General features: G+C 38.5%; 1 protein-coding gene across 1 annotated transcript in view; it reads left to right on the forward strand.

Annotated features, from left to right (window-relative positions):
• Positions 1-23660, forward strand: part of LOC140935100 (ectopic P granules protein 5 homolog) — a 41208-nt gene that overhangs the window by 7506 nt on the left and 10042 nt on the right. Inside the window, exons 9-40 of the mRNA XM_073384635.1 lie at positions 768-994; positions 1396-1439; positions 1874-1929; positions 2660-2780; positions 3704-3872; positions 4684-4872; positions 5789-5955; positions 6099-6244; positions 6791-6931; positions 7219-7383; positions 7896-8220; positions 8576-8741; positions 9052-9192; positions 9499-9619; positions 10226-10323; positions 11123-11225; positions 11659-11757; positions 12703-12840; positions 13002-13168; positions 13643-13858; positions 14777-14900; positions 16004-16154; positions 18183-18354; positions 19021-19111; positions 19557-19637; positions 19949-20091; positions 20687-20733; positions 21006-21127; positions 22228-22413; positions 22836-22967; positions 23168-23249; positions 23346-23467. Of these exons, the coding sequence (XP_073240736.1) occupies positions 768-994; positions 1396-1439; positions 1874-1929; positions 2660-2780; positions 3704-3872; positions 4684-4872; positions 5789-5955; positions 6099-6244; positions 6791-6931; positions 7219-7383; positions 7896-8220; positions 8576-8741; positions 9052-9192; positions 9499-9619; positions 10226-10323; positions 11123-11225; positions 11659-11757; positions 12703-12840; positions 13002-13168; positions 13643-13858; positions 14777-14900; positions 16004-16154; positions 18183-18354; positions 19021-19111; positions 19557-19637; positions 19949-20091; positions 20687-20733; positions 21006-21127; positions 22228-22413; positions 22836-22967; positions 23168-23249; positions 23346-23467 (4452 nt within the window). The remainder of the gene's footprint in view (positions 1-767; positions 995-1395; positions 1440-1873; positions 1930-2659; positions 2781-3703; positions 3873-4683; positions 4873-5788; positions 5956-6098; positions 6245-6790; positions 6932-7218; positions 7384-7895; positions 8221-8575; positions 8742-9051; positions 9193-9498; positions 9620-10225; positions 10324-11122; positions 11226-11658; positions 11758-12702; positions 12841-13001; positions 13169-13642; positions 13859-14776; positions 14901-16003; positions 16155-18182; positions 18355-19020; positions 19112-19556; positions 19638-19948; positions 20092-20686; positions 20734-21005; positions 21128-22227; positions 22414-22835; positions 22968-23167; positions 23250-23345; positions 23468-23660) is intronic.

Raw genomic sequence — 23660 nt, forward strand, 5'->3', positions numbered from 1 at the left:
TTAGTGGTTGAGACTGCTGGCCAGCATTGTCTCATGTTTAACCTCGCCTAAATTACATTTAGCCAGTCTTCATATGCATTTACCATATTTCCTCATACTTGGTGGCTATTACTTGGAACAAGGTTTCTGATACCTTAAGATCCCTAAGTACATTGTCAACTTTTGAAAAATCAGTCCGCCAGCTAAGGTTCTAGCTAATTCTCAATAATATCTATATTCTATTACGTAATTAGGCTTTTTATTGTATATAGCTATATCATGTAATTTTAGGCTTTATACTGTAAATTAGTTTTTGGATTTCCCTTTCTTTCTCTATTATTCTATTTATTACTTTTTTTCGTGGCGATTATAATTTTTTTTGCACTAAAACAGGGTGATTATTTGAGGGAAGGCGACAATTCGAGGGAGGTGATTATTTTAAATATTGCCCACTGGAAGTTGTGCTCTAAATATTTTGTTTTATTATTCCATTAAATCAAAAAATGATCACATCAAATAAACTGAACATGGGCTTTTTAAGTGTTCCAAATTTGGTTCCCTATTAACTAATTTTCATTGTCAATATCATTGGTGTTAGAGCTTGAATAGTCACTGATCAGTTTTGCTGGATCAGACTCCACTTCAACTTGACAGAGAGGGTATAAAAGAAAGAGAAGATGGCTAGAGGGGTGGGGGGGGATTATTTGAGGAAGGTGATAAATCGAGGGATGGCTAGTATTCAAGGAAATATGGTAAATACGTAATAGTGCATGTTCTCTTTTAAACAGGTTGCTATTCTCCTTCGTGTTGCATCATTAGCTGACCTTGTATTCCTGTTAAATCACATGCTGAGATGCCCAGCAGGTTTTACCAGTAAAATAGCTCATTTCATCCAGTTCCCTGTGCCACAGTTCAAAACCCAAGGCTATAATGTTGTTGATGAACCTTATTACTGGGACAATCCTCTTGTTCATCATTTTGTCGCAATGTTATCTGCTCTCCTGCATCCTGTTAGGTGAGAACTTTAGAAGAAACAAAACAGTTGTAGGGTAGTATAAATTTTGCAACTCAGACTCAGTTTGAGATTGTCACTTGGTTTTTATAAGGTAGAACAATATTCATTATACACAGCTCTTTAAAGATGACATTGCTCACTTCGCTATTAGGAATTTTCTTTAGATTAAAGCTTATTATGTTAACCAAGGCTGTTTATATTCAATGTTTGTCATATTCAATTTTGTATATTCTTTTGTTGTTGGGTATGGTAGTGTTTGTTGATTAGTTTGAAAAAAGGAGAGTAAAATTTGAACCCAAGGATAGAATTGACCAGCAAAATATACACCTACTGATAAAACAAATACCCCAAAGATGAAATATTTATTATGTTAATTATATTTTCATTGTTTTTTCTTGCAGGGAAAGAGACACTTTTCTACAAAAGCTTGCAATAGGAAAACAACGTAAATTGTTTCCATTAGCTTAACCCAGTATAGATCTGCTGCACTTCTGTTTAGTTCACTGTTGCCCAACCAGCCTCATTTCCAGGCAAATATACCATTGATCCACCTCTTTTCCAAGAAAATATACCATTGAAGCGATGGTATATTGCTTGCGTCTCCTCAAATTTGGTCAATGCTGGCTGGTTATTAAGAATTAGCCTGGAGATGTGAGGCAGTCAGAAAGGATGAAATATTTTGGACGAATAATAAATCTATCTATTTATTGCCATGACAGATTTGCCCTTATTTATAAGCCATTGCTAGATAACAGTTCAATTTTTGAAAGGGGAAGTCGTGTCATTAATAATCCATTGCGCTTGTGGGAAACACCGGATGAGGAATGATTTGCAGTTGTTAACTTGAAGTGATACAGGATGTACTTTGTAATTTTTTAGGTGCTGTCAGTCTGATAAGCTGGACTATTGTGGATGATGATGGTGAATCTCTGGAGGTTAGTTCTGTGTATGTACAAGCTTTAACTTGTACAATTTTTGAATAAATGAACTTGAGACTTGGTTTACTAACAAAGATAACTTATCGACCAGACGTCGTATGATTCTGCTTACATGCTAAAGTGGCCACAACGTTGCCAGCGTGGTTGCCTTGGTGGTGTAGGCAGTAGTGGTTATCATGCCCGAGTACAAACCAGGGAGACGTCCATTTGATTCCGGCTCGAGACAATTGTTTTTCTTTTTAGATGAGGTGTGTGTTGGCAGTCTTCTTACACCATGTGTTGTGGTAATAGTTTGTTGTATTCATTTGCAATCAGACTTAAGTTATTGCTTGATTCCTTTGAATGTCTGAGTGATGCAATCTTGTCAGATTTAATAATATGCAGGGCTGAAAACTTCCTGTTACATTATACCTTTTTGTCCATACTTTACTGTGCATACTGTAAAGTATCAATGCTCATTAATCACATGCAAGTTCCATGATTCTATTAAAATCAGCGCTACAATGAAACCATTGACAAGTTTGCTGGGATTTTTCTCTTTGGTAGGTTATTGTTCACTAATGTGCATATTAGTATGATAGAAAAGAGATGGTTACGTAGGTAATTGCACCTAATACTGACAGCTGATGTTTTGTTTTTCTTACCTGAAATGTATTCTTGGACAACAGCTCATTTTCATAGACAGACATGCTGAAAAGATATTCTGACCACAAAGTTTCATTTTCAGGATGAGGATCCCGAAACCAGTTGGATGCTGATTGAAGAAAGTGATCTCATTGCCGTATTTTCACAGTTTCCATTTGATGCTATTTTCAAGCACCTTCTTAAAATGGATCCTAACACACCTAGTAAGGAATGACTCAAAATCAGATGTGTTTTATAGATACTTAAAGGGGGTGTGTCACGGCAGTCCAGTTCATTTTGTTTAGTTTTGCCAATTACCCGCCCTCAATTGCTATGGAACTTGAAGTAAGCAAAGAAATTACACGTAAATGACAAAATCAGAGATCTGAGGCAAACAAATATGTCTCCTGAGCATTATTTTTGAAGTCGTAAGCAGCAGCGATCAACTTTGAAAAACTGTTAGGCTGAACAGTTTTCAAAAACCTTAATTTCAATCCGTTTCAATCTTCTTCAGTTTTGCCCATCCGTGGCATCTGTTGTTTCTGTTATGTTATTTTAACCTCCCTTTAAAGTTTTAAGCGGTTATTTTTTTGTTTCTCTTAATTTAACAGGCATTTTGTAATTTCCTAATTTGGCTGAATTTCGTGACACAGCTCCTTTAAACAACTCCATGAACTGTTTTACCTTCCCCTTACTTTGTACATACTCGATTGTTGCACTCCAAGATGCAGTCTAATGCTTGTGTAGTGTTCAGTTCTGTCTCACCCTGTTTTAGGCTATCAACAACTCTGTATTTGCCTGCTGAAGGGTAATACGTCTATCTCTCTTGAGATGCTAAACAAAGGGTTATAACTGTCTACCTTTATATGTAATAAAAATGGTTTTATTGTGCAAAAGTCAGTTATATATCATAAGTTAAACTATGTTAAAAGAATTCTTTACCCCCTTATTGCCTCCCTATCATTGAAATCATTTATTGAAATAGTGTGTTCACCCTTCTAGTGTTGAATCAGATGTAGCTCCCAAGTCTGCTGATAATAAGGTCTTCGGCGTTACCGGCTCACTAACCTAATCCAAGGAACCCGGCAGAGAAGTTTTCCTTTTTTGATTGCTTGCTTTGTGAACTTCCTTTTTTCTTAATTTGCAGATGATCTCCTTACTGAATCACACTATCATGTTGAGCTCACTACAAGTCGTGATATCATGAGAATGTTGGCATTTGCATCATGTACTGTGTACGTGATGGGAAATGCTTTCCGTACCTATGAGAAAGTGCGTTACAGGGCATTTGTCAAAAGAGTTGGACGAACTATCAGGTATTTTGTTTCTTAAAATTCAAACTTGTGGGCTTATATTTGGGTGTGTACCTACCACGATGGTTCAGTGAGTAACGGTTTGGAAAATTACTGTGGGAGTTTTTCGAACAATGTGGCTTGTTTGATCTTGTTTACCTGGTAGAGATCGTAGCTCTAAGAGTTTCCTATCACCCAAACTTTTGCTTTCAAACCAAACATGGCTCTTGTAAAATGATATTTAATGTTTTATGCTCGTCACTCAAACATTTCTAATTATTATTCTTCTGATGTGGAACCTTGAAGCCACCCGATTTTACATTTTAAGACTTTCTAATGATTATCTTGCAGAAGAAATTTGATTTCAATTGATGCGTAGATGATTTAAGTTAGAAATGAACTTAACTGTTGTTCTTCCATTTTGACATGTCTACTGTACCTTTTTGGGAATCATACTCTATACCTTGATGTAATAATTAAGTTTAATGTAAAATTCTTTAGGCAGATCGTTCTAAGAGTTTCCTATCACCCAAACTTTTGCTTTCAAACCAAACATGGCTCTTGTAAAATGATATTTAATGTTTTATGCTCGTCACTCAAACATTTCTAATTATTATTCTTCTGATGTGGAACCTTGAAGCCACCCGATTTTACATTTTAAGACTTTCTAATGATTATCTTGCAGAAGAAATTTGATTTCAATTGATGCGTAGATGATTTAAGTTAGAAATGAACTTAACTGTTGTTCTTCCATTTTGACATGTCTACTGTACCTTTTTGGGAATCATACTCTATACCTTGATGTAATAATTAAGTTTAATGTAAAATTCTTTAGGCAGATCGTTCAGTATGCGTTGGATCACTGGTCTGACTACAGAAGTTGGAGAGTTAATGTATGCGTAGACACAGAAGATACGGCTCCACACTCCTTTCCACCTGGTGACCAGTATTCTCTAAATCGTTTGCAAGTAGAAGTTGATCAATTTTTTCTTAGAGCTGCACACCAGATCATAAGTGCGCACAGGTATTTAACGTGGCAACAGCATTATATTAAAATAAAAATAAAATTGCTCAGTTCGTGATAGATGCTCTGTGACAATTTTGGTTCGCAATCTTTCTTTCTTGTAATCATCCAGTGCAGAAGTCAAAATTGAATCCCTTTGCACAACCAATGGAGATAATATATATTGGAGGCACAATGGCCCACTGGTTAGTTCTTTGGTTCCTGTATCAAAAGGTCTGGGTCGAGGCCCGGCCAGGGTCTTTCTTATTGTGTTGTGTTCTTGGGCGAAACGGTTTATTCTCATAGTGCCTCACTCCACCCTGGGCTGGGTTGTTCAAAGCAAGGTTAAGATAACCCAGGGTTAGTACGAAATATGAATTCAGATATGAAAGCTTAAAAATCAAATTCAGCTGAATTCTTTTTGTCTACGATTTGGTGATAGGATACTCTAAAAAGAATAGAGAAAATTGTCCGAGAAAATGCTTTTGATAAAAAGAAAAAGAAGTCCGGGTCAAAATCTAACCCTGGGTTAGCGCCAATCGGCCTTCGAACAGCTGGGCCCACTGGTGTATAAATGGCTACCAGCGGATGGACGGACTGGCATCCCGTCCAGGGGAGGGAGGGGGGGGGGGGGGGGTTGGAGTGGAATATGCACTTACTGCTTTTCCCACAAGCATTTACAATCATAGACTGAAATAATGCACTCTATTTATCAGTGGTTTATCATGATGAATTTTGAAACAACTTTTTCCTGAAGAGAAATGTGAAAGTTTCAGTTACATGTAGTTATTTTTAGCTTCCGAGTAATAGCACCCTTCTTCCCGATAATCATGTGTCAGATGGCATTTACAATACCAGCGTGGCTGTCACGTATCCATATCAACTGTAAACGTCTTCATATAATTATTACTTACACACGGTTTTATTCTCTTTGTAGACTTGGTGCCTGGCAGTTTTTGGCCGACATGCCATTTCGAAGTGTCTCTTCTGATACCCTCTGGAAGTTATTTTCAGCACTTCACTTAGATATCCGCAAACTTGATTCTGTGGCAAGCATTCAACGAGAGGAATTAATGAGAAATGACTGGAGGGAAGTTTTAGAAGGTAGATATATCGCGTTTAATGTTACACGATATCACCTAAGTCGCCCCTGCATGTTTCCGACATAAACCGTTTGCAGCCGGTTTTATTGAGCTTGTTTTCAGGGACAAAACGTGTAATTTGAAGTATGATATCTATCTATACAGGACGACATGAGGAATTTATTGATCAGCTTGCAAGAATGTCTCAGTCAGAGGCTATCTTCTTGCTGACCACATTTGCGAACATTGCCACCTCAAGAGATGGAAAAGAAAGAGAATTCATTGAGGCTATCACCTCGCAGATTTACAAGGTATGGATGATAGTCTTAAATTTCAAATCTTTATTTTAACACGGTAAAACATTCATCAGGTTTTTTATTACATATAAAGTATAACTACATAACAATATTTAATAATAATAAATACATATCTAAAGAGTCTCTTAAAAATACTACTCAAAATTACACTAAACTATACCTGTTTTCCATAAATGCCGTGTATCTAACTTAATTAACTAAAATGAAAGTTTAACAATTAAAACGATTTAGAGATTTCTCTTGCCTAAGATTGCAGGGCAGACTGTTCCAGAGAGTTGCACCTCTATAGCTAAAGCTCCTTTTTAGGTAGTTGGTTCTTGGTAAAGGGACATTTAATTTGTTCGTAGAGTCCCTTAAGACATAGCCTGACGTATTGCGATTCTTGCAAGCGACACAGGCATCAACATTTTGTTCGTGGCTTTAGGCTGAATTCATAGCTTTCTAGGAAAACGCTTGTTATGAAAATACTATTTCGGTGTACAAAGTTTTCATGAGAACGCGCCATATTTTTTTTAAGAGTTGTCTTTTGTATTCTCGCAGGTTTCTTTCATTGCCAGTCAGACGAGAGAGTCATGTTCGAAAACAGGAAAACACCTTCTTGGAACCATCTCTAGTTATCACCCGTTTGTAATATCAGTTTTGCTGGAAAGCGTCAGTACTACTATTCAAGTTATAGGGAAGGTGAGAATGTTTTTTTTTTTGGTGCTTTTTGCTTTTTAGTTTTCCAATTCATATTGTTTTAGGTTGGGACTCAATGATATATACCGTGATGTGATCTACGAGAAACAAAACAAAGAAGCAAAAAACAAAACCGGCATAACTCAGTTACTTTGATGGAGGTCGTACATTTAAACATCGTCTCACATTCACGATGAATCACTCTTTTTTTATGGGGAAGGGGGCTTGAATGTTGCACTCGGAAGCAACCTTGCGTCACTTGCCTGATACTATTATTATTTTTTCTTCAGAGTTGCGTTTACTTGTTCAGCGGTTTATCGATTAATCTTTGGCATCCAACCTACAAGAACATGGACTGCATCAAATCCTGGCTGCTGAAAGCTGACCTTTCTTCTCCAGAGCACCAGCTAGCGCGCTACATTGTTTCCAATCTGAACTGGGGTCATGTTGGGGAGGTAAATATGTGGTAATAATTATAACTACAAAACATCCCAGCATCTGCATCCAGGACCTCTCTAGCTAGGTGGAGAGAGCGAGAGGTCAGGTGGAAATAACACTGTTGTAGTGTAACGTGGTTTTTCCATCTTTTTCTTTTGATACAATGAAAGAAAAAAGAGAAAAGCATGTTTTGGACTTTAGCGTACGCCTATTTCTTACTGTTGGCACAGTCTTTGGGCTTGGTCTGCGTCCCACGCTCGAGCCAGTACGTAATCAGGTACTTTGTCAGTGTGCAATAGCATGACTCCGAGGCTTTAGAGTCAAAATTGCCAATTTTTCAAGACTGCATTGTCACGCGATTCCCAAAAGGGACTTGAACTCAAAGAAATCCAAACCAAATATAGAAAAATGACTAGAAAACCTCTGAGTCATGTTAGAATTTTAATATATCGAGCGTGGGCTATTGTGATTTGCGGCCTTATGAATTTGTAAACTCAATAAACATTTGATATTATTATCAATTTTTTAGCCAGGTGAAAGTGATCAGCTGTTCTTACATCAGTGCTGGCACAGAGCTATGGCAGCATCGCTTGTAGAAGTGTCAGCTCTTCGTCTTCCCAATTGGCCAGGAGGAGTAGCACATGAGGCATTCAGAGAAAACCAAGGACTCTTAAGTCAGATGGCACAAATAGCCACTGCATCGTATAATCGCATGACGCAGCCCAATTATGAACAACAGTTGTATGATTGGCTGTGGGAGGTGATGTTAGTTCTCAGGCTTCATGCAGCTGATCTGCCGACGCCTGTCATGCAGTTTACTCAGCAGCAGCTTCCTCTTCAAGATGAATTACAAGGTATCAAGGTTCCTTCCTTCAAGATTTTACAAGGGAGTGATTTCCAGCAGACTTAGTTGAGGGTAGAGATACAGGGCTTATTCTTTAAACCTACTTTGTGAACACGAAAGTTATTTCATTTTAGCTTTTTATGTGAAATTTCGTTTTAAATCTTATTTCCGGCTGTGGCTACAACATCCTTACTTCCGGGATAATTTTTTTTATGCAGTCAATTTTGAAAGGGCGATCTTGTATTGAAGTTTAGCACGACAAACGGTTTGGGTTCTGGCCTTTTCCACTATAGCAACAAGTTTGTTAACCTGGGCTTGTCAAGTTATCCCATCTCTGATATTAAGGCTGTCACTTTCTATTTTAGCTTCCGAAGAAGCAGGCCCTGGATTTTCCAGCTTGGTTAAATCGCTGTCAAAGGAAACACTTGAGCTTGTTAATGAAAATGTATTGGCCAGTATGATTCATGCAATCAAAGCTGGGGGACAACTAGCATGCTATGCTGCTATGGCGATGACTACTATTGGCACCAGGTTGGTTAAAATAATAGGGAGTATTTAGTTTTTAATCACTTAATAAATTTCGTAAAAATACAGTTACAGTAAACAATATAGCGGGTTTAAGATGATGAATATGTAACTGGCACCAATGAAATGTCGTAGCTGACTGAACGGTAACTGCAGTAGAATTTCATCAACGACTTAAAAAAAATAGTTTAAAAGCAGTGCTCATTTATTCCGCAAAATTATTTAGTGATGATACATTCAGGCTTTCAAGACTAATTATCAATCTGCCGTGAACTGAATATTTTTTAAGTTAACTTTGTTTTTTTTTTCATTACAGCCGTGATTTGTTCCTAGGGGCAGGATTGGACCATTTAACACTTATTGTAAATGCGAACTGCTATGATGCTACACTGCGAATTTTAGCGAATGTCACTCCACTGTTTTTCAGCTGTCCTGAGAAGCTTACACAGGAAGCAAGGTTGGTTGGTAGAAGTCTATCACTGGCCAGTCCTTATCAGTTTTTCACCAACGACTTGAGCTGAATGATTCTCAGCGCAAATTAAAGAATTCGGTCTTGTTTGTATCAAATGCAACTGGCGGGTCTCGTTATTGAAGAAAATGTCTTAAAATACTGCATTCAATTTTTCTCTGAGTTTGCTCAGCACAAAGTGCAATGCCGGTATCGCAGTCAAGTCCAATCGGCAATACATTATAGGCATGACAAACTTGCGGCTGGAATAAGGTTGCATGTCGATGCTGATTTCATACATTTAATATTACATAGGTTTGTATCTGTAATTCACCGCTTAAGCCAGCTGGACAATGATAACGCAGGCTATGCTGAGAAGCTTCTTCAGGCATCAGCAGTGGGACAGTATTGCAAGAAACTGGTTGGAGTCATTCAGGTGTCGATCATTCATTTTTTTCGTTTCATTTTTTAAGATTTTTTGTTACTGCTAAGGCTATTGGTCGGTGTAGGGCCAACAAGTCAATCTGCACTGGTGACCAATAGAGCATTTGTGCGTTGAAGATCAGGTAACTAGTGAACCATTTTGAAAGTACCAGTATTCTGAGCATGACATTGCGTTGGAACGTGCGTGGGGCACTTGATAATCCAGAAGGTGTGATGTGAGGAACTCAGTAGCAGAGAAGCTCGATCAATGCTTTTTTATGTGGATCACCAGGGTGAAAATTAGCCTGCAGAGCACGCGTAACTTTTTTTCAGTTTATAGGTGAACGAAGACAAGCACGGGACACGAGCGATGAGGGAAGGCTCTAAAAACGTTTTTTTTCACACGCCTCCCTTCGCGCGAATCTGGCACTCCACGCCTGCCTGAATCTTATCTTCAATCGCCTGAAAGACGCGAAAAGAGTAACACGTGTGAGAATAGCGAAAAGCCCTTCACCCGGTCTATTTATTCATAGTAAATGACAATATGACGGGAAAAGAGAACAGTGATGAAATCTGTAAAATAAGTGCGAATTTTCATTCCTCTTTTTCCTTGTTCTAGAGCCATGTTCAGAAGTTTCAAGCACCCGGTATGGTTGGCTCTGTCAGTGTCGTGGAGTTCTGGTTGTTAACTCTTTGTACACTGCCAAACTGGTATAGGTCAGTGTACCATTGATTTAAAATTATGCATCATGAATTTGGCGATATAACTATTTTCATTTCTGAAAACACACAAGTGAAAGGAATGGTAGTCAGCCTAGTGTTTAAGTTATACTGTTTTCTCCTTTTACCTTTATCAAGTTGAAAAGTCGCAACAAGGTTGCTTCATTTGCACATGTGAGAGATGTTTATAAAAACAAATCTGGGGCAAGGAATCTAATGGCACCTTTGTATTATGAAATTTTAGACTCTCACGTGCAATTGTTTTCGCTCACAGTCCTTCTATTTTCACTTTACGGCTTGAGTCGGCGAAAAAAAAATACTACTGCCACTTTGTATTCTGATATTTTAGACTTTCATATGCGAAACTGCCCACCTATCCCTCCCCTAAGCCAACATTAATACTTACTTCTCACTTAAGGCAAAATGTTGGCTTAGGGGAGGGGTAGGTGGGCAGTTTCCCAGAAAGGTAAAATGAACCTTTTTCCCTTATCCCACAGACTTTCTATTTTCACTTGCGAGTTCGAGGGCGTGAAAGAAAATAGAAACAATATGTAAACTGCTAGCAAAAGGGGTTGGGGTGGATGATCCCCCTCCGAAAAAAGAGAGAAAAAAGGAAACGTTTGTGTGTAGTCCAGGTTTTCTCCAATTTTTCAGACCACCTTCATCTGCTGCGGCAATTGTTTACCTCCTCTTTCAAGAGAAAATACTTATTGCCTTTATAGAGAAGATTCTGATAAAGATGCTAAATAGAGTTTGATTGAATGGAGCAGTAATTTTATCTTATCTTATTGTTAAGGGATGGTCATATTCAGTTTGTTCTGGATAACCTGATCAAAATTGCTTTGAGGGTGGAAGGAGGACTGAATGTCATACAAAAACATCTCATGGATTCTTACCAGGTACTTTTCAGTTGTTGCACCTTCTTGTTTTCACTGTCAGTGTGTGTCCTGGTGGGTATCAATTTCATCAAACATAACCAGAAACATAGTCTGAGAAAACACCCGACATCTCGCGACACCACCAGTGGTTTCCCCGCGAAATGACGTCTGAGAAACGAACGCAGAAAGACCATACTATTGACGCGTCACTACCCAGATCTGGGTAGTGCGTCTGATTGGATGAAACAGATTTCAACCAATCAGAACCACTACTCAGATATGGGTAAGGACACGTCATTAGTATGGAATTCTTCGCTCGTTTCTCAGACGCCATTTCTTGTAGAAACTAGAGGCGGCGTCGAGAAATGTCGGCTGTTTTCTCAGGCTTCTAGAAACACTGAACATTCTGCAAACAAAGTTGAGTCAGACTATATATTATTAATTTTTTCTCCAGCTGTTACTGAAAGATACAGGAAGTCATGGTGTTATTGCTTCGCTTCTTTCCTGGGTGACGTCAAGTAACAATGCTCCACCTGTATTATGGGAAATAAAGGTCAGCGATTTGAATAAAGCTTTTAAATATGAGGTCGTGTATTAAACCAAGATCCAAAAAGTTTCGAAATTAAAATGCTACTGTACCATACACAAGTACTGCCGAAGAGTCTTTTTTGTATTTGAATGGTCACATTAAAGGATTTTCTTCGCAAACGTATTGAAGGGATAATTGTTGGTCTCCATAATCGATCCTAGGTATCAACTTTTGGAACATTAATTGTGCTGATTCATTTACCTGTTGTTTCAATCTTATGCTCAGGCTCCCCGGGCTTTTTTTGAGCGAGTGGGCTCCAGGAGAAACTCGGGGAAGTGAAAAATAAATAAATAAATAAATAAAACAACTTTGATCTGTTTCCTTGATTCTTTTAATGAGAGTAAAAAGAATGGCTCTAAAGCTTCTTGCGTTAATTCCGGGTTAACGCCTCTGTTAAACACTCACATAGACATTTTGGTCAAGCAGTATAATCAGATTCTTAGAATATTTAACGCTTTCATTGGTCCACAAGGCAGATTGCCGGAGGCAGTTTGGCCGAGCGGTCAGAGCGCCTGACTTGCAATTCGGAGACCCGGCGTTCCAAGTTTGCTCCAACCGCTAGCTGGATTGGTTCTCGGTAGTCCCAAGGTCAAATCGTGTTCTTTTTATCTGATTTATTTGTTTTAGTTGTTTGTTAGACCCAACAAGTCTCTGTGCTATAAATACTGCCAAGGATAAATATTGTAATAATAATAATAATAATAATAATAATAATAATAATAATAATAATAATTATTATTATTATTATTATTATTATTATTATTATTATGATAATGATAATGATAATGATGATGATCATGATCATTATCATTATGATTTAAGACGAAAATAACACAATTAGTAGCAAGTAGTGTAAGAAGTCAGTATAAAGTCATTTGTGGCTTAATTCTTGTTTTTTTTTTTTTACAGGCGACTCCTGATTATAGCTACTATGCGTATTGTGTGTTATGCATGGAAACACAGATGGAATTAAATTCTGGCCTGTCTGTAGAAATTAGCAGGAGATTGCTGAAACACCCAGATTCTACAATTGATGCGACATTAAAGGTTAGATAAGCAGTGTTTCTATAGACGACCAAGACTAGAAGAAATTTCAAAGCCTTCTAACGTCTCTAACCGCATTACTGAAAAATGTATCTCCAAACGCATCTTGCATAACTGCAATTCATTGTGAGTCCATTTCTTTATTTTCTTTGTGGTGTTTGTAGAAAGTAGTTAAAAAGATGAAACTGTCATGGTCACCTCCCTTGTCCAGCCTGTCCATCTATCGTTGGTCCAGCCAAGCCCTTGTTACTGATATGGATCATCCCTTGTTACCCCTCATATGGCAGCGCTTCTTCAGTTTATATCTGCAACGACCCGTCACACAACCTGGGTGAGTGAGTGACAAGAGCAAACCCCTTTAGAGAAGGCTGAAACAGACATGATCATTTGCCAGTAATGGAGTACTCAAGTATTCTGATCAACTTCCATTAAAACAGAGTTTTATAAAAACCAAGAAAAGTGACAGAAACGAGAGGAAGAGTGAGAGTTTACCTCATCCAATGGAATCTCCCATGAATGTCTCTGTGTGGCCAGCTCAATTTAATTGGTTTACAGACCGGTTTGCTGCTAAGAAATCCAAATTTTTTAGCGGGATTACTTGATTTTGATCTCGACTTAACACTTAAAACTTGATCTTAGGGGGTTATTATTTATTTATTTATTTATTTACTTTTCTCATATCTATAATGACTATTTCTCTGTCAATATTCTTGCACCTTAACCACGTGCTCAGTTAATAGCAGCTGTTTTTTACTTGTTTGTACTATTTTTTCATTAATTGGACTCGTGTCGTTCTTCTTCCAAGTCTTGCCCAGCGTACAGGCGTGGGCTATAGGTTCTTTGACAGCCAAAGTCATACTTCGACGCTAAAGAAAATGAAGCAAAGACTACAAGCAACATCTGAACACCACCGAAACAAGTCTTTGGAGACAGGAGCTGATCATGATGCGGTAACAGATGGAGACAGTGAAATAAGCAAACAATTTGAACAGACAAGAACTTTGCATGAAAAATTGTCAGGGTAAGCTCACTGATTTTGCAAACGTTAAAGGACCCTATTAAATGGTCGTGTCTGCTGAAAATTAACGAGGCAAAAAAGGGTGAGGATAACGAAAGCCTAATTTGTTTGGAATTGAAAAGAGAGCCTGAAAGTCGATCTGTCGTCAAAATGAGTCATCTTTCTTGTCATCTTTTGAAGTCTTAACGATTTATAGTAGTTGTGACAACAAATTATGAAGGAAATTGAAAATAGTGACATTAAATTGATATTGAAGTTACAGTTTATTGTTGCAACTTGTAGAGGGTATTGCGCATTCCAAGGGCATGATAAATATTTGTTGAAGCCATACGGCGTTGCAGTTGTTCTTTTTTTTTATGTAGCTTGAAACAGTTATGCATTTGTTTAAGCGTTCCCTGGTTTGTAGTTGGGTTTTCGGATATTTTACAACTCTCTTGATGAACTCGTAGGCAAGGGTCGTGTCTTTTTCTTGTGGACCTTCCGTGTAAGCTTCCTTGTTTCCAATAAACCGTCTTGTAACTGTTATTCTCCTTACTTTTGTCATCGAGCTTTGACTATTTGTTTTTTTAATCGTAAAGACGTGTTTTGTTTCTCTGAGTTGATTAATATCTAGGATTCTTCTTGTTCCCATGGTTTGATTCCGACATGTCTACGATTTGATTGTTTAAGTTTGTCCAATAGATCTTCAGCTATAACTGAAGGGTGGAAGGAGAGGTCATATCAGGGCGAGTGAAACTGTCAGCTGGTGGATGAGAGTCAATCCGTCTTTAATAAAGACGAGAAATGTGAATAAGTGTCTTAGTACCTCTCTTTTTTTTGCAAGCGAGTGAAACTTTCAAGTCTCAACATAACGATCAAATATCCTTTGTTGTATCTGTAAACAGGAAAGAACTGTAATTTGCGGTTGATTCTTTTTTGCAGGTTTTATCAAACTCTTGTTCTGTGGCTTGATGAACCAAGGCTTCATGACCCTAACCTCTTTCTGCCTTCATTACCCCCTCCTTATGATCCAGCAAGGCTTGAGACACTGCTGAAACCTGAACAGGTAAGTATGTTTAGCCATTTGTGCTAAACGTAAGTAAGAAATAGTCTTTAGTGGGAAGAAAGAGAACACGCGAGCATCGCAAAGACAGTCCTTTCCGATCCTGAGTAGCCTGTGTGGCAGGCATTCGTAAAAGTCAAGGGAAATTTCGGCAAGGGCGAACGACTCAACGATGGTTTCCTCCTAAATACATTAAAAACTCTTTTTAGCTTATCCAGAGTACTTTTAGATCTTTAGCTTCCTTTTTTAACGAAAAGTTGTATCTGTTCGGTCATCCTAGGGGAACTTGAGTCTTTTCGAAATTACAAGGACATCAGTATTATTTTCCCGAAAATTTTAGATGCAATTTAACGATTTACGGAAGTAAGAATTTTTCATGTTCTTCTCTCCATCACATTTTTGAATCCGAAAATTTTAGGTTTCCTTTTTCAACGAAAATTAGCCTAACAGGGGGAGTAAAATATGAGAAATGAAACTTCAGTAAGTCGTACGGAATTGATTAGACAAGGTTCGAAAATTGTACCTGAATGGAACGGTCATCTAGAAATTTCTAGCCGTCCTCAATCAATTAAAAAATTCTAGGCAATATTTACTTCTCAGATAAATCACAAAAAAAAGTTGTTCGGTGCCGCAGATTTCGGGTGCGTCGGTCAGGGCGGAGGGAAGGAGAAAGTTTCTTTCACCCTTCCTTCTACTCATTCGCGCGCCTCTTGTGTTCTCGCGTGCCTAAATCACCTCTTTCCCCTTCCCACGAAGCTTAGAGCCTGGGCAAGTGAAACTTTCCCTTCATTGAAAACATTTTTCGAATCAAAGACCAAAATATGACAAAGAAGAAAGAAAAAGACTAAGAATTTCAATATTTGTGGACAGATGTTTCGGTTTCTGTACAGGAAGGCAATGAAATAACCTCTTTGTTTTTTTGTATCAATGTATCATTAGATTATTAAGAACTATCTTCTACTGAATAGCAGGATAATGATTTTAGACAGTTATGCTACAGCACGTTACGACAAAATGTATCTCTAAGCCATAGTGTGGAGGATTAGAAATATTTATATTACCGTGACATCGCGAAGTCTTAACCGAGTAATAACTGTCTATTTAAGGAACCGTGGAGTGATTTGCTTTTCGTGAAGAAAATTGATATGGAAATAACTGAGTCTGTCCGTTTCTGGGTGAAACACGCGTTGGGGCCTACGACAAAACCTTTGGACAGTAGAATGACTGGTCAGTGGAGTGATAGGAGTCCGGAGACAGGTAATTACTTAATCTGTGGAAATATTCCAGCGCTACACAGCTTCAAAATAACACTTTGTAGGCAGCACTTTCATAGAAACGTTCGCCATCCAATTCCACTTGCTACTTATTTCTTTTGAAGCGTACTTGGACGTTTTATGAATTGGTAATCCAGTCGCGTAAAGATTAAGGTGCATCGGAGAAGTTGTGGAAGGAGGGTGTAAAGAGTGGATAGGGCGGGGAGATTATAAGGAAGAGATTTATGGTATATCCTGGTAAAAACATGAAGGAAGTATGTTCGATCACGGAACGGATGTATGTTATCATTTAAATCATTTATGAATAGTAAAATACGACTTTGCTGACTGTCAGCCGGTCAGATTTAAACAAAGGCTATCTGACGCTGCTGTTTACGACGATCTATAGACCTCTAGATTTGTTTTATGGAAACAGCGAATCCTGATTAACGGGAGCTATTCGAGTGACTTTGATCTGCCTCAAGGGGTACCTCAAGGATCATGTCTTGGTCCCTTGCTCTTCACGTTGTACGCAAGTAAGCTCTTCGATGTTGTTGAATCCCATCTCCCTAACGTTCACGCATACGCTGATGATACGCAGCTCTATATCTCATTTAAGCCGGATGGTTCTGCTACTGAGACGGATGCTGTTGACGCTCTACAAGCTTGCATCACGGACATAAGAACCTGGATGGTCCAAGACAAACTTCGGCTGAACGATGCTAAGACCGAGTTTCTTATTATAGGTACACGCGCACAGTTAAATAAGGTTATGATAAGTGACTTGCAAGTAGGTGAGGTAAAGGTTTCTGCGGTTTACTCTGTTAGAAACCTGGGTGCTTGGTTTGATGCAAACATGAATATGACCACACATATTAACAGCATATGTCAGAATATTTATTACCATCTACATAACATCCGGCGTATTAGAAAGTATTTATCATATGATAATAGGAAGTCCATTGTACAGGCTATTATAATGTCACGATTAGACTATTGTAACGGTCTATTATATGGTACGCCCGCTGTTCATCTTGGTAAGCTGCAACGCCTGCAGAACGCGGCAGCTCGGCTGGTATGTACTATATCTAGGTATGATCCTATCACACCATCCCTGATCAACCTGCACTGGCTTCCGGTTACCCACAGAATAGAATTCAAGATAGCAATGCTAGTTCACAAATGTATCTACGGCGTCGCACCACAATATCTTTTAGACTTGATAAAAATCAAAGAGAGCTCGCGGTATCAGTTGAGATCATACCGGGGCATACTCCTAATGGACAATACCTATAGAACAAAAAAGACACTCGGGGATAGGGCGTTTGAAAATGCTGCGCCCAAAGTATGGAATCGACTCCCTCTAGAAATTAGACAATGTCAATCATTGAACATTTTTAAAGTTTTACTAAAGACACATCTTTTTAAATTAGCTTTTTATTAGTTCTTTTATTAACTCATATTTTACTTTTATTGTTTTCCGAAAATTGTAAATTATTATTATTATTATCATTATTTGGACTAGCCATTTATTACTTTAAGATTTTAGTGTTGTAATGCGCACTCGATCATATCTTTATCGCATGCTAGACTGCGCAATATAAGAAATAAACATTATTATTATTATTATTGTTACTTCAAGTAGATAACAGTTTTTTTTCTACGTTTTCCCCTTATTTGGATAATTTGTTCATAATAGACAACGTCAACATATTATAGTTGGCCAAACTGAAGTAGTGAATAAGGTGGTTTTGTTAAACACTGGTTTAGGTCTGTCTTAGAATGACCAACTTATCAATTTTCGCGCAGCATATCAAGAGAAAGGTTAATTAAACAATCATGTAAGAGAATATGCTGCGATCCTTTATCTCCCAACTAATCCTTAAAGAGGAAATGTATGGAGATCAGTATGGACGATTTGTATGTGGATCGATATCGAGGCTTAAGGGGTTAATAGCAGCCTACCCTGCATGTTTTTACGGTGGTATTGATAATTGATCTTATTAATATTGATTATTAATTTTATCTAAAGCTGCCTCAAGGATTATTAGAAGAATGAAAACACATCCTGCACCCTTACCACCCCCCTCTGTCAAAAGATTAGAGCCCATCTTACCCCCCATGACAGATGCCACTCTGATGAACAAGCAGAAGATACTCAACATTGTGTACACACAGATACAAGGAATAGCTAACCATGCAAGGTCAGTAGAGAAACTGCTCTGATAGATCGTGATTGCTTTTAGCTAGCTGTATATGAAATATATGCTGTAGGTATTTTTTTATGTCAGTAACTTTTGTTTTGCCATGAGCATCCAGAGAGAATAATGGGAGCATACATTACCATACCCAAAAAACAAAGGAAAAACAAAATTAACTAATATAATAGAAAAAAGTAACTGCAGCATATGCATTTTTGTCCTTTCTCCAATAATAGACGAATTCTTGAACGTTCATTAGGTTGCTGAATCTTCACATTTCTCCAAAATGATTTGAATGTCAATATTTTTCTTTTTTTGATTTTAGCCTCTCCACAGTAGTATAAAATAACCTTTTAATTACTTACTCTGCAAGTCAGGTAGCCAGGAATAAAGTTTGGAAGCTTCATGCGACCGAACTGGATGTGAAGTCTGAGCTGTTATATGGACGACCTTGCTAGCCACAAAAATTACCTTTTAAACTTTTAGCGAAGAACTTTCGTGTCCTTTAAACTCGCTGCTAAAGTGAGGAGAAACTCAGTTGTAACAAAAGCGTAAACGCGCAAATTGGGTTTCATCTTATGTCTGACTGGAAATGACTTCGGCCCATAGGTGAATGAAATTAGAAATAATATGATAAGGTAAACGTTTTTTTCTTTGTTCATACTACAGAAAATTTTGTGGGAATGTTGGTCATCATATTTCCCTGGACATTGAATACATTGAGCTGATTCCCAAAATGTATACAAACGAAATGTCGCAGGTAAGGACTCAGTTGAATCGCCCTATTATCTTGTTGTGTCGGTGCTTTGAGTTAGGGGTTTAAACTTACTTAAGTCCAGGGAACTTTGAAAGTAAATACCTGATTCTACTTTTATTAGACGAACACTCGGACATGCCGAAGTTCTGAATAAGTGCGACCATCTTACTGAAATCATTTGAAAGGTCCAGAGCCAAGTAGAGTTGACATCGCAACGTTTGCGTAGTAGTGTTAAGAGTGATTCTTGTTTAGGTTAATGGTCATTGATTAACAATGAGAATATCAAATAACTGAAAGCCCGATTGTATACCGCGGTAAGGGTATGTATGTAGTTAGGGCAATTATTTTTAGATGATCGCCAGATTATGAAAGACGTGTTTTAGATTGGTGGAAAGCTGCTGTTTTATAGTAGAATTTACCCTTAGCACAAAAAACCTTTCCTCTGTAGGTCGTAGTACAAGTTCCTTGTCGCGGCAAGTTTTTCAAAGAAGGAAATCAGTGTAGAGGTCCTGCTACCCTCACTATCAAGGTAATGGTCAAGTTATTGTAGGATGACACTTGCTTTCTTTACCAACATTACTTTAGCTCAGAGATCCTGGTGTCATGTTGACGAAACGGTTACTGGCCGAATTTCATGATAAAACATACACCTCCACTGAATTCCTTTTCAGAGTTGTTTGTGAGTGTTGTAAGCAGTCTTCTCGCGTGTAGTAGAAGTCATATCTCTGCAATAGTTAACCTAATTGTGCTCGGGAGGTAATTCTTAGTATATTTTGACCTGATAAACGTGTTAATGATCCTTGCTGTACTGGTATGTACACTGTATGTATTGTTTCACAGTTCCTGGCGAAACGTGCCAATGAAGCTGTGATAAGGAAGGTTGCTGATAATCGCCGAGAACAGGAGCAAGTAATACAGAACTTCATCCAACCTTGCCCGACACAGCTGTGTGAAGGTGCAGCGTATATTGAGAGCATTATAACGTGAGTATCTATCATTTTGAAAAATATTCACATTATGGCGTTTGAACAACTGAAGTGCCGAGCCTAAAAACGCGTCAATTTTCAGACCTTGCTCGTACGTGAGCCCTTTCCAAAGCCAACGGACCAACTACCATAATCTCCTACCCAGCCGGATCTCTTGTTACCCGCTACTGCATATGGCGTCATAACTCACGTTCTGTTGGAAAAGTAAGAGTTACTAAATGTTTTGTTTTTGTAGCTGGCGTACGTAACGGGAAGAAAAAGGGACCCACACATTAAAAAACCAAAGTCTCGAGAATCGCGGATGGGGCCGGGGGTGGGGAGGGGAGGGGGGAGGGGTACTAATCAGTCTGTTGCTTCTGTATTTCCGGAGTATTTGAGCACCCTTGGCTTTCTGTTTACTGAATGAATGTGTGGTTGAAATACTTTGTCAACGTACATTTCCTTAGCTTTGACAAAGAGATCAGTTTTTAATACAGTGTATTAGAGCTGATGTTCGGTCGTTTCTTAATCTTTTATATCTTTTATTTTCAACTAATCAACTAAATAATTCTCCACATGTGCCTGAGAAAGTAGCTTGATCGATCCCTTTCAGATCGTTGGTGAATAAAACGCAGGATTCATCTGAAAGAAGTAAACAAGGTCAGTACTGTGTTTGAATGGTTTCCCAAAATATGTGGAGTCCAAAAAAAAAAAAACAGTAAGGGATTATCTCTTGGTACTTGGTTCAATTACAAAAAATATATGTAAAAAAACGCCGTAGGTTGCATTAGACCACTTGTATGGCTAAATTTTCCCCCTACACATTACCTGACATTATATAATGATCCAACGATATGGCTCCTTTATTATACATAAGTGGCTGTGAGTTGTTAAAAGAGCGATCGCCGACTTTTTATTTTGAATTATTTCAGAAATTATCAGCGACATTGGTACTTCTTTGTTTTATCAATTTTGTGGAGCAATGGATGACAATGTGATGAACTATCAACCAACTTTACAGTTTTTCACGTCTTGTGTGGAGATACTGGGAAAGGTTAGTGCCGACTATGATGATCCCGGCTATACATGAACTGGAATGAAGCGTTCAGGCCTAAGTTCCTGTTTTTGCAATGAAATGCTCTTTCCCGTTGACTCAAAAAGCTGGTTTTCACCAGCGACGGAGTCGGAGTCGGAGTTGGAGTCGTAAGCGGAGTCGTTAGAGCGCTTATGACCTAGTGAAAATCAAAAATCGGAGTCGTAAGCGGAGTCATAAGCGCGACGGAATCGGAGTCAGAAGAATCAAAACGTTTCCATTTCTTCCGACTCCGCTTACGACTCCGTCGCTTACGCCCCGCTTATAATCTAGTGAAAACCAGATTGTCGGAGTCGGAAGCAGAAGCGGAAGGATAAACCAATCACAATGCATGTTCCTAGCCACCCTTTGTGATTGGTTTAGTTCTTCCGCTTCTACTTCTGACTCCGACAATCTTGTTTTCACTAGGTCATAAGCGGAACGTAAGCGACGGAGTCATAAGCAGAATCGGAAAGCTGTTTTCACTAGATCATAAGCTCTAGGCTTCTGATTACGACTCCGACTACAACTCCTTCTCTAGTGAAAACAGGCCTTAAGAGAGTAGGATGAGGGAAATAAGACAAGATCCCTTCTTGTGATGCTGATGTGTTCTATTGTCAAAATGCTATATTGTCTTCCCATTTCTTTTCTTTTTTTAACTAAGGGATACCAACGGAGAACATCAAAAACAAGCTTTAATAGCAAGTGTCAATTAAGTAATGATTGAAACACGAACAGTAGTGTTTTATGAGTAATGTTTAAAACACGAACAACAGTGTTTTATCATAGTTAATATTTCGAAAGAAGTAAAGCAAATCTTTAACTTGTCTTCATTGAAAATGGCGAGTTGATCGTTATAACTGAGAATAGTTCACGCAGCCTTTCTTTGTCTCGTCTCGCAACGCTAGGCATCTAATCCCAACTTCAAGGGCAAAATCCAAGTGAGGGTATTTCTCGCCACAATCCTCTTAGCGTGTTGTTTTTCACTACGTGTCTTTAACTAACTTAGAATAGTGTCCGCCTTTCGAGGTTGTACAATTTTCTGACGTGTTTGTTTGTTTGTTTGTTTTTTTCATTTTTAGACGTTTATAATGAACAACCCTAGCCAGACAGAGCAGCTGTTATCCGCCATCTTGGAGCATTCTTGGGTGTCAATGTTGTCAGTTCCGTTCTTTAGTCCCAATGACAATCCTGATTCGTTTGTTGCCATGTATCGCAGGGTACTGGAAGCCACTGATGGAGATCTTGTTTTCTCGCTGCTCACCAAGGTTAATGTTATTTGTCTTAACTAGTAGCCTTGATCTAGCTGCTTCAATGTAAAATGAATTCCGTATTCAACTTAAGATTTTTAATCAGGCAAAACTGTTCTCTTGTCAGGAACCTGCGCTGCGCGTAGGTACTGCCTCCGTTAAGAGTAAGAACTGCCTAAGACGTCGGTAAAATTCTGAATTTTTTCCCCCTCTATATATAAGATAGTGTGCTGTCTCTCTATCGCTTGCCAGCAACAGCAGTTTCTCAGGCTCAAACAGTCCACGTTTGTACGTAGCTTAGTTGTGCCCGTCTCGTCAAAGTCCGTATAGTTGTGGACTTCTGTGACCTCTTACAAGACAATCGTAACACGTTCTCTCCAGAATATGATTCCATTTTGAATAGTAGATACTTTTACTAACTTGTTTTTCTCGTTGTGTAGTTTGACCTGCCCAAGTGGCTATCTTCACCAAAGAGTGATCTCACCGAGCGATCCTCATTAACCTCTGTTGTGTTTGACGCACTTAACAATGTGGGTTTTGAGCCTTCTGATGACAAGAGAACCATTCTGGAAGTGAGTTAGACCACTGTGCTTTCAAGGGCCGATTAACTACAACATATTCTGTCCGTTACATCGAGTTTCCCCTGTAGATTGTTTTCTGTCTAATTTCAAACCATTAGACGTGATAGCTATCGTAATGAGTTATCATCATTGTATTTCACGGCAACTGACGGATACCATAAACTTACTGACTAATCTGTTTTAACATGTAGGTTTATTTACAACACTTGTCAAAAATGCTGATGTACAACTTCCCCGAGCAATACAGCGATGCCCTGAGACTTCTCTGTGAAGGTACGCTTGGCTTCCCTCTGTAATCCTTTACAGCTGGCAAAATATATTCAATTGTAGAAACTCTTTATGTACGGTCCTATTTCTCTCCTGTGTCAGGTTCAAGTAAGCGGACGCTCTGTCTTGAAGTATGGAACACGTTTATGTCTTGCATTGGTTGTGTTCCTTCGACTGAGAAAGAAGTACAAGGCTCATCCAAAGAGTTGTTAGGCGATGAGCAGGTATTAGTAGTACAGGGATGGTAAACCAGTTAGGCCTCGTTTCTCAGGGGATCTCTTTAATAAGGAGGGAATACATTAGCACCGATGACGTCATAGACTCAGATTCACTAAGCCCTAACGTAATTATGCAAGTTCTATTTCCTGTGATTTCGCCTCAAAAAGGAGGCTTAACTGGTGTACCCTGCTGCTTAAA

The sequence above is a fragment of the Porites lutea genome, chromosome 4 (assembly GCF_958299795.1).
Source record: "Porites lutea chromosome 4, jaPorLute2.1, whole genome shotgun sequence".
Classification (NCBI taxonomy): Eukaryota; Metazoa; Cnidaria; class Anthozoa; order Scleractinia; family Poritidae; genus Porites; species Porites lutea.